Source organism: Acipenser ruthenus, chromosome 16 (genome assembly GCF_902713425.1).
Source record: "Acipenser ruthenus chromosome 16, fAciRut3.2 maternal haplotype, whole genome shotgun sequence".
NCBI classification, from domain to species: domain Eukaryota; kingdom Metazoa; phylum Chordata; class Actinopteri; order Acipenseriformes; family Acipenseridae; genus Acipenser; species Acipenser ruthenus.
The window spans coordinates 30,848,656-30,859,588 of NC_081204.1; the positions used below are offsets into that span (position 1 = coordinate 30,848,656).

General features: G+C 43.7%; 1 protein-coding gene across 2 annotated transcripts; it reads left to right on the forward strand.

The window, feature by feature from the left end:
• The first annotated feature begins 4,711 nt into the window (after positions 1-4,711).
• On the forward strand, positions 4,712-10,933 carry LOC117430760 (P2Y purinoceptor 4-like). Of its 2 annotated transcripts, none has more exons than XM_058989406.1 (2): positions 4,712-4,984; positions 8,835-10,933. In XM_058989406.1, the coding sequence occupies exon 2, from the start codon at positions 8,884-8,886 to the stop codon at positions 9,922-9,924; it is 1,041 nt and encodes a 346-aa protein (XP_058845389.1). In that variant the 5' UTR covers positions 4,712-4,984; positions 8,835-8,883; the 3' UTR covers positions 9,925-10,933. The 2 variants fall into 2 exon arrangements, with proteins under 2 accessions (XP_058845389.1, XP_058845388.1); XM_058989405.1 differs by lacking the exon at positions 4,712-4,984 and adding an exon at positions 7,312-7,392.

The following is a 10,933-nucleotide window of genomic DNA, read 5'->3' on the forward strand; positions in this document are numbered from 1 at the left end:
CAAACCCGCAGGCGCCCTGCCAGACTACAGGGGTCGCTGGTGCGCGGTGAGCCGAGGACACCCTGGCCGACCTTGTGTAAAATAGGACCCAGTTCAATTAACACAAACGATGTGTTAGTCGAATCAAAATAAAAAAAAAAACACATTTACAACATATGGCGTGAGAAGATGATTGAGCGAGCTATTTTGTCAGTTTGAAGTTCAAATTGTTAATCTGTCTAGAAGAATGAGAAAACCTTTCAAATGTGGCAGACGGTACGGCAGGTAATGAAACCCCAAAGAAACCCAAACCTGCGAACAACCCCTCCCAACTCGAGTTGTCAAGGAAACTGTGTTTGACTGCTCTCTATGGTGATGTCACTCTGAGTTTATTGAGTGGAAGCTGGTGCTAAACAGACGGGCACTGTGTAGCCATGGTGACGGCAGCAGCAATCTGTCGGACTCAATAAAGATGGTAATAATACAGGGTGGATCCAAGATCTCTGATACAATCGAAGATAACCCAGCCACAGCTCTTTGTTCACCGGTATCCGGGGGAAGATCGTTCTAGGAGGGGTGTGGAAGGGACACTGTGCCAGTTGTTAGGGTGGCTCCCGTGCAACCAAAGAAATCAGGGGGTGGTTAGACTGTAGTGCGTGGAAGTACCTGATAGGAGCACTTGACTGATGCAGAGATGCATTAAGGTGGCTTGTTTCATCTGCCTGCCCCAAATCATTCAGATTTCATAATGATATATACACAAATATTAATATGTTTCAAATCTTACTGCTTCATAGAATAACAACTGGATCATTGCTTTCCCAAGGAAGCAAGGTACCGGCAGTCCGTGTAAGTCCTGATTTCATGTCAGTGTCATTCAGGATTCAAGTCCTGCTCATTGAAGTTCAGGTCTTGATAATCTGAAGCCCCTGCCATCTCCCCCATGCAGGGGTGTCCTATCCACCCGCACTCATGCAGGGCAGCATGGCATGTTTCTATGTGCCTGGTTAACATTCATTAGACAGGCGCACTCCTTTGATTTGAAGAACAGGGTTTTGTTTTAAATGTTTGGATTAGCATGACACTTTGGATTAACACGGTAATACATAAAACTGAGCTGCTTCCAAGAACTCCAGTTCAGATGCAGGTCAGTGTGGAGTTGTTAATCGTTTAACTCTTACTGTAGGCGCCCTTGTGATAAATGAAGTTCATACTTTAGATAAATGTCAAGTTGTGTTTGTGTGTTCGTGGCTTCCGTGTTCATCCCCAAACAGGCCATAGCTTTTTGTTCCCTTATCTTTTGATAGTTTGATGGAGGAGATAAGAGGGTGGCTGGGAGAGTCACCTGTTTGTGTTCAGTCTTTATCTTTATGGGAGTGTGTCAGACGCAGGCAGTAAAACACATTTTACACAATAATGTCCTTTCTCACTAAGCTCTGTCACAAATGGAAATCTTTGCCTCTTTAATGGTTCTGTGTTGGATTGCTGGAGCGCGTGACTGGTGCTGTACTGCTTCCCAGCGTCGCCCCAAGCTGCCCTGCTATACTGTCTTACACTAAGAATGTTTTACAAGGGAGGTTAACAAGTCTTAGCTGAACTGTAGCCTTGATAAAAGAGGAAACTGGTTTGTTTTTGGAGATCCCAAGCTAAGCAGTTTCGATGTGTATTAATACAACTGAAGAAGCAGCACAGCCCTGAATAGACAGTGATGTTTTGTTTTACTAAGCTTCTGCTCTGGCGCAAGACCATTCTTTTCAAAGGAAAACACCGTGTAACAATTTTTTTTTTTTTTGGTTCCTGGGTAGTAAGTGTTATTTCCTAAATGCTTATGCCTCAAAAGTATAGAAAATGGATATTATTCCCCACAAACTTTGCTTTTGTGACCAGGACAGTGATATTTTGAAATTTACCTATTTCCAATGAGAAAACGGGCAAATTTGTGTCTTTTCGTTCACATAAAGTCAGAAAAAAACAACATATGAATCCAAATTAACATGTATTTATACTAAAGTAATACAAAAATGACTACAAAAGATTTAGAAGTGAGTAGTTTTTCGAGATTTACGATTATACTGTAAATCACTTTCACGAATCAGCCCCCAAATGTAGTCTCCCATCATGTTCTCGTTATACTGTCCTTGGTAGTGGCGTTCAAAGTCCAGTATATCCTGGTGGAAGCTCTCGCCTTGCTCCTCCGAGTACGCTCCCATGTTCTCCTTGAATTTATCAAGATGAGCATCAAGGATATGGACTTTGAGGGACATCCTACAGCCCATTGTGCCGTAGTTCTTCACCAGAGTCTCAACCAGCTCCACATAGTTTTCGGCCTTGTGATTGCCCAGGAAGCCCCGAACCACTGCGACAAAGCTGTTCCAGCCGCTTTCTCCTTACTAGTGAGCTTCTTGGGGAATTCATTGCACTCCAGGATCTTCTTTATCTGTGGTCCGACGAAGACATCGGCTTTGACCTTTGCCTCAGACAGCTTAGGGAAGAAGTCTTGAAGGTACTTGAAGGCTGCCGACTCCTTATCTAGAGCTCTGACAAATTGTTTCATAAGGCCCAATTTGATGTGCAGTGGTGGCATCAGCACCTTCCGAGGGTCCCAGCCGTACTCATCATACTTCAAGGCGTCCAGCAAGATCCTCTTTGAGGTGCACCGAGTGAGCCAGGGGAAGAGACGGGTACTTGTTACCATTATGGAGCAGCACAGCTTTGAGGCTCCTGGATGAGCTGTCAATGAAGGACAGTATAACGAGAACATGATGGGAGACTACATTTGCGGGCTGATTCATGAAAGTGATTTACAGTATAATCGTAAATCTCGAAAAACTACTCACTTCTAAATCTTTTGTAGTCATTTTTGTATTACTTTAGTATAAATACATGTTAATTTGGATTCAGGTTACAAAAGCAAAGTTTGTGGGGAATAATAGCCATTTTCTATACTTTTGAGGCATAAGCAATTAGGAAATAACACTTACTACCCAGGAACAAAAATTGTGTTACATAGTGAAATCAAAGGGTTAGTGAATGAACTCCTATCTTTTCACCAAGGAAAAATTCCACATTATTGTTGCAAAGGGAGAAAGCAGACAGGGAAGCAAGCAGACAAGCAGGCAGACAGACGGGCAGGCAGGCAGGCAGGCAGGCAGGCAGGCAGGCACGCAGGCAGGCAGGCAGGCAGGCAGGCTACGAAACACAGGATCAGGTTGAGGAAGCAATCCTCAGCACATTCACATGATCTCATCATCAAATTCCCCTAATCAGCAAGCCTGGCGCTTCTCAAATTCAGTAACACTTTGCAGCTGGGGTTATCTGAACTTGCAACAGGGATTGACAAAGGCTCCATCCATTGGAAACACTGCAGAAAGTGTGTAATTATGCTTATACACTGTAAACATTTCAAAATAGAAAAAGGGGTGATTTTCAAATACGCACACAGTACCAGCCACCTAGAAAATCCAGATACACTGACAGGGGAAACGGGGAGCTGGACAGTGACTTTAGCAGACAGAAGTGTAGCTGTAAGGAACTGATTGGAATCGTAATGGAAGGGGCTTAAGAACCTCCTGTTGAATTCATCTTGGACGGTACTGGGAATTATATGAGTGACTCAGTGTCCGCTATGATTTATTTTTTTCTGGTTACCAAAATAAGATAAATAAATGACTTAAACACATCTATCTTCAGTTGTGGAGCTCAACGAACCTGCCGTCCAAGGGAAGTGTGAGTGAGCGTTTAGGTCAGCAGCAGTTACTGATTAAAAGTGAACGCCTGACCCCGCAGCAGGAGAATTCCAGGTGCTATCTGCAAGGGGTCATTGACTTTCTCATAGGTGAATGATTGAAACAGTCCTGGCAGGCTGTGTCCTCTGATAAGTCAGCCCCTGTTCTCTGAATCCAGCTGCTCTATGTTAGGAAGTGTCAGCACCATCGATTGCACAGGAAAACTGAAGAAAGTGGCAGCTGGCTCCTGTTGCTATGAAAACACTGATGCAGCCTACGTTACATGTATCTACAGCGTGGCAGGCAGCGACTGAAGAGCAGCTGCTGAACTCGAAGATCCTGAACACAGTTTATGAGTAACTGCATTTACTGGAAGAGCCCCCTGAGAAAAATGGTAAAAACAGTCAAAAAAGAAAGTGAAACGTGAAACTCCTTGTCTGTGTTTGTGTTTATAAACACTCCTGTTTACTGTTTCACTCTGGGTAGTCTTCTGCTGATGTGGTGCCCCTCTCGTGAATCGGTTCCTTGTTCCTGTCAGGGGTTCGAGAGCGGGGTTCTTTTTAATCACTCAGATCTTGTGAATTTGTTTTTATTACTTTTTACTGTAGGTTGAAATGATAACCATCAATCTGCTTCCTATTGACAGTGCTGCGGTATACACTTGTTGCAGTTTGTCCCACTACATGCTAATGAATGCCTTATCTCCACGAATAGAGTTGTTATCTTACATAAAAAAACAGTTGAGTGAACCTTGAATACACCACTTCCTGTAAAAAAGATAGGAAGGTTCTTCTGCAGATTTGAAAGTCTGTTTCATGCATTTGTCCCAACAAATGCTGAGCACATGTCTTAGTTCCTTTTAGTGCTGCTAGAACAATATGCATTTGTAAACAGTCAGGATATTGTGAATTACTACTTTGTGCAATACAGTAGCTGTGGTTTCCTGGTGGGGCTGCTACTGGGTTTTAGTAAGAGAGACAGACTGGGGAAGATAGCAGGGTGAGAGAGGGAGGTCAGAAGTGAGTTTTAGGGATGAGAGTGAAAAGTGGTGAGAGGGGAATACAGGAGAGATGGGGAAAGTGGACAGCAGGAAGTTGTTCGGGGTTTTTACAATGTGAATTCTCCAGAGGGATTACTCACCCTGCACAGTAACGGACTGTTACAGCTAATCCCACGCACATTCCAGAGACACAGCAAAACTCACAGCACGCTGAGCGGAGACTGGAACATCGTTGGAGAACAGCAAGCGTAACCCTGGGAGAGAGGAAGTGCTACTAATGGTAACTGCAGTCTTATCCAGCTGAAGCTGCTATGAAGAAACACTTCAGCATTGTTCATTTCAGCATTAACAGTGTTTTTATTTCAGCAGATGTTTAGGCTTGTTTGAGTCTTGAACGGTAGTAAATGGCCATTTAATTGCATTCATTCATGTCATGTATAGGTAAATAACGAGAAGCGCGTACTTAAGTTAAAAACCCTTGAGGAGTTACATGTATTAATTCAACACAATATCCTTATACACATATTAAATCATCCAGATATTCTTATAAATGTATATTCAGTTATTCCTGTTATTGAGTGACCAGGTTAATACAACATAAGCACTTATCATGTTTATATGCATGAAGTCATATATGACTTACACTTTAAACAGTTATGCCTTTCTTAATATATAGGCTTACTCTATATCAGGTTCGAGATGCTTTAAGGAAAAATAATCATGAAGTGTGTTCTGGAAATCAGTGATTCTTTCGCCCATCGGTTCGAGAGCCTCGAGTGTCAGTCAACAAGCGGAGGAGCTCGATATGCAATCTGGGAGCGATCGCAGGATGATGGCACACCGCTGTCTTTTTTTTCATTTGAGTATTTATTTGACTTTATTCAGTTCCTGTCCTTCCTCGAGTGGACAGCATCTCTCTCTTCTCACTGGCGTTCAGCAAGCCAGAATAGCAACACCTTATTTTTATGGTTTAGCTCTAACTATGAGATCGTTTTTGTAGCTATGACCACATTACATGATAAAAACAATGTAGGTCAATCAGTGGTGTTACTGGAAAAAAAACCTTTACTAGTTAAAGGTCAAGCTTAGCATGTCTTAACCGCATTTCGTTTTAGCCTCTTCACACAGAGCATTCAGGTACCGAAGTGGGCAGGCGGCATCCTGCCTTGCTGCTGCAGACACAGAAAAACACTATTTTTTCTGCATCACGTAGGACGCCCATCTACTTGTGAATCAAGTAAGACTCTTTCTTTATTCCCATCGGACCGCCTCGCAGGACAGGTAGATCCTCCGGAATCCAATTCCCGCCATCACAGGTGTGTTTGGTTCACCTGGGCTTCACCCTGCATTGAAGTAAAGTCCCTCCCTGTCCTTCTCTACAGTCTGCACAGTTTATCAGCTGGTCCATACACCAATCAGTCTGTTTATGGCATGCAGTACAAGTAGCCCTCACTATTTTTTCTCCAGCCTGTGAATTTAGGTCAGGTACGTATCCCCAAGGTTACGTACAAAGAGCACAGCTCAAGGGGACTTTATTAGGATTCATACATCCAGTACACTCACAACAAGGGTCACAAGTTTTTCTTGCCTTGCAAAGAAGTGAGCTGCAAGTCTATAGCCCAGTCTCGGGCCCTTATCTTCACAAGGGTTTAATAATATCTGGATAGCCAGCTTCCCAGCTTTAATCTGATACAGGTCAAAGCAGATACTCTCCAGGCTCCTGCATCATCCAACTTGTCAGCAGGTATGGTCAGTCTCAGACAGGACAGAGGCTGAAATCCTTCTTACACATCTGATAACAGTGCCCAGGACTGAGCTTTCTGTCGAGCTCATCCGAGACAACACACAAACATTTCTAAAACAAAAACAGGAATGGATTTGAGCGCCACAGCCAGACAGTTAAAGACGCGTTTGCCGCCTTTGACTAAATATTAACTATAAAACCTGCATAGAAAAGCTGATCCAAGCAGGACCTTATCTCTAGAGGCATAAAGATGTAGTGCTAATGCAATCACATTCCTGTGCGTTTAAACAAGGCAGGAAGGAGTGTGTGGGGGGCGCATAGGAGTTTTCAATTCGGTTTCAGAGATTTTCTGAATTCCGAGTGGTGTGTTCTGATCATGTACTGCACAAAAATATCTATAACGTTATTTTAACCATTAATATTCGTACGTTTTGTGTTAAAACAATGCAAGAAATCCGCACAAAGCCTTAACAAAACATGAATTATTAATTATGAATTATTAAAATAATGTTTGAAATCTGCACAAAGCCTTAACAAAACATGAATTATTAAAATAATGTTTGTTTTTAAATCAGATCAAATAAAGCTCTCAGCTGCTGTCCAGACGGTTTCATGAATATCAAGTTAAGAGCGCAGTGAATAAGAGCTATGGATCATATGACTGACTATTCACAGACCATTGGATTATTTTGTTTCTTGGAGACAGCAGTGAGAGTGAGAGAGAGAGTTATAGAGAGAGACTGAAGCCTGAACTCAGTGTAGAGAGGGGCTGGAGGGGCGGGGTTCCTTCCTTCACAATGCAATCGTGTTTTACAAGCCCCCTTTCCTGATCCTGCCCACACCCCAGCCAGTCTGAGTAATAACCGCTTATCACTGCCACACACTGACTGCACACTGCACAGAGCATGAGCCAGGGGACCTACACACAGCACAGGAAAGAGAGTGTGAGTTCCTACAGCTTCTCTCTCTCTCTCTCTCTCTCTCTCTCTCTCTCTCTCTCTCTCTCTCTCTCTCTCTCTCTCGATCGATAGATAAGCTCAGTGATTTATTAAGAGGCATGAATGATTGTGGTGAGGAGGCTAGCTAATTTAACATCTGCATTGTGGAATTCTCTCTGCTTGACAGATACAGTACTAGCTTGTGGTTTTCACCATCGCAGGTGTGAGGGGGGAGTATTTTAGCGCACTGTGAATGAGTTTTGCAACTTGCTTAGTCACTTAGTTAGTTAATGTGTACTGCATACTGGTTTTCCTGTTTGTTACAAAGCTGGTTAAAAACAACATAGTAAACTACTAGCAGATTTTGTATTTGTACAATTGACTGTGTTAGAATTGTACAGTGAAATAAAGAGATTTTTTTAATTGTGTTTGTATAGGATAATACAGATTTCAAAAACACTTATATTCTGTGATGAACAATATTGGAAATTCGAAATTGATTGTTGAGTTATATTCTGTTTTGATAGATTAAATAGTAGCCTACAATAATCCTTCTATTCTGAAGAACGAAGAATGAACACGAGTTGTATGGGTGCTTATTGTATTTGTATCGCTTTCATTAGTGATGATCGACTTTTTTTCAATATTTAGTTCATTTAAATGAACTATTATGCTTATTTATCATATAGGCTATAAACCGTTATTATTTTAAAGAAAGAAAGAAAGAAAGAAAGAAAGAAAGAAAGAAAGAAAGAAAGAAAGAAAGTCAGTGTATAAGCTTTATGCTTGACAAACACGCACTACCTGCAGTTTTTTTCCCCAGGAATACTACGCTCATCCTAAACCAGATCAATGCGGATAGCTTTCATAATACCGCGAACCCGCCACGGTGACTCGCGCGGTATGGAAGTAGAAGTTTGTATTCCACTGTAAGAACATGCGTTCTGTAGGCTATTGTGCCAGAGAACAAACTGCAAGACACACACAAACACTTTAACAGAACCACAAGCGGATCAGGAAACTCCCTGAAAACCGACGCCAAAGTTAATATGGATTGTTTTCTAGGAACGTTCAGTGTATTCTTAATTTATGTATGTTTTAAAAAGGAAACCTGGAACTGTAAAGGTGTCTAGATGTCTTGTTCTTTACAGGGCTGTACCTGGCTAGTTTATATTTCGTGTCATGGTCTTTGGACTCGCATTCTTGGCGAGCTCCTTTGCTTGTTGAAGGTTGAGCCGGCGTTCACGGTCTGAACAGGGCTGGGACGCCCAGCCGTGGGAGAGGATCTGCGGCTCAAGAAGTCAAAGAAAATAATGTTCCAGCTTGCTGATTGTACTTGCTTTTCCTTCGTCCAACCGTTAAATAATCGAGGCATTGCCAATTATTCACGTGTACTGTAAACACACTATTTATTTATTTATTTATTTATTTATTTATTTTTACTACAGGTGTTCGTTTTATAAAGGAACAGGAACAATATAAAAAGCTACAAATAAGATGGACAAGCCACTCTACACCGCTAACGACAGCTGCCGCTTCGACGAGGAGTTTAAATACATCCTGCTGCCGCTTTCCTACGGGATAGTGTGTGTGGTGGGGCTGGTGCTGAACTCCGTCGCTCTGTGGATGTTCCTGTGTAAGATGCGCCCGTGGAAGCCCAGCACCGTGTACATGTTCCACCTGGCCGTCTCGGACACGCTGTACGTGCTCTCGCTGCCCACGCTGGTGTATTACTACGGCAACCGGAGCGACTGGCCCTTCGGGGAGTGGATGTGCAAGATCGTGCGCTTCCTGTTTTACACCAACCTGTACTGCAGCATCCTGTTCCTCACCTGCATCAGCGTGCATCGCTACCTGGGCATCTGCCACCCCATCCGCTTCCTCAAGCTGGTTAAAGTACGCCATGCCCACGTGGTGTGTTTCCTAGTGTGGGGTGCCGTGACGGTGTGCCTTATCCCCAATCTGATCTTTGTGACCATCAGCACCAGGGACAACAACACGCTGTGTCACGACACCACGCGTCCGGAGGATTTCGATGAGTACGTCAGCTACAGCTCAGCTGTTATGACCCTACTGTTCGGCCTCCCGTTCCTGGTGATTGTGGTCTGCTACTGCCAGATGGCCCGGACGCTGTGCCAGCCCAGGGCGGGGCTACAGTCCCGCCAGCAAGGCGCACACAGTTCCCGGAGGAAGTCTATCAAGCTGATCATCGTGGTCCTGGTGGTCTTCGCCCTTTGCTTCGTCCCCTTCCACATCACACGCACCCTCTACTACACCTTCCGCGTGCTGGACGCCGACTGCATGTCTCTCAACTATGTCAACTTCGCCTACAAGATCACCCGGCCCCTAGCCAGCGTCAACAGCTGCATAGACCCCGTCCTGTACTTCCTGGCTGGGGATCACTACCGTGCCAAGCTGGTGAGCGCCTGCTCCAAGAAACCGCGCTTCTCCACGATCTCACTGGTGCCGCGCAAACGGCTCAACCGCAGCCTGGCCGTGGTCTGCAACAACCAGGACTCTGCTTGCACCGCAACCTGAACAGGAGTGGAGGGACGCTGGGGTTTCCACTTTGACACTGCTCACCAGTCGCCCTGGAGACAGGGACTGTAACTTAGTGCATCCCAGTCCTTAGCCCTGTACTACAGCACAATGATGCAGCCTAGCCTGCCGGTTAGAGGAACCGTAGGTAAGAGAGGAGGTCTGAGACGTGGGAGGCAGTGGTCTGCTTGATTCGCTGCACAGAAAAAGCATGGGATTTCAGACAGGGGTAACAAACGCTTCCTGTGCTCCTCTCAGCTCTAATCAAGCCTGCCCTGACTTCAACCACCTGCGGAATTTCAATAGAAGGCTTGCTATTAATACACTCACACTGAGCAGCAGACAAAGTGCATTAACTTTCTTTTAAGCTAAGCTAGCAAGGGCAGTTTGATTGCATATTGTTAACTGGAAAACAAGACAGTATTAGACACACACTCAAACTGATCATACCAGTGAAAGAGGTTTTTACTCTGTTTAGAGGCATTTTCTAAAGACAACTGTATTTTGTATTAGTCATTTATAACTATGTTATTAAAACACAACAAAATATTTGTTAACATTCTAATAAAGCACTTCCAATTAAAAAGAACACATTTCAATATTGGAGAAAGACTGCTGATGGGGTCAACTGATTCAAATTGTATTTATATAATTGTTTTTTTTTCATTTGTAGACTAGATCAAAGTGTTACATGTATTGCCATGTAAGAGAGGGAAACAGTAAGCAAAACAAACATAAAAACATGTGTTAGGATTAAAAGCAAGTGGAAGGCTGCACTGTGTTGTCCTCTGTGCCTCAACCCGAGGCAGCGGAGTCCAGATAAGCGTCCCAGCTGTCTGTGTAACACAAGTGGAAAAACAAATCCCATCTAGGGGCTGTCATTCCAAAAGCCCTCCCACGAGAGGCTGAGGGGCCCTGGGCAGCCTCCCAATTGGTTTAAAAAAAAAAACACCATGCGTTTTAGCAAAGAAGAACAAAAAGTTGAACTGTTGTATTGTGTAACATACAG

Excerpts from the sequence above, each read along its gene's own strand:
- LOC117430760 (XM_058989406.1), top strand. The coding sequence starts at position 8,884 with ATGGACAAGCCACTCTACACCGCTAACGACAGCTGCCGCTTCGACGAG.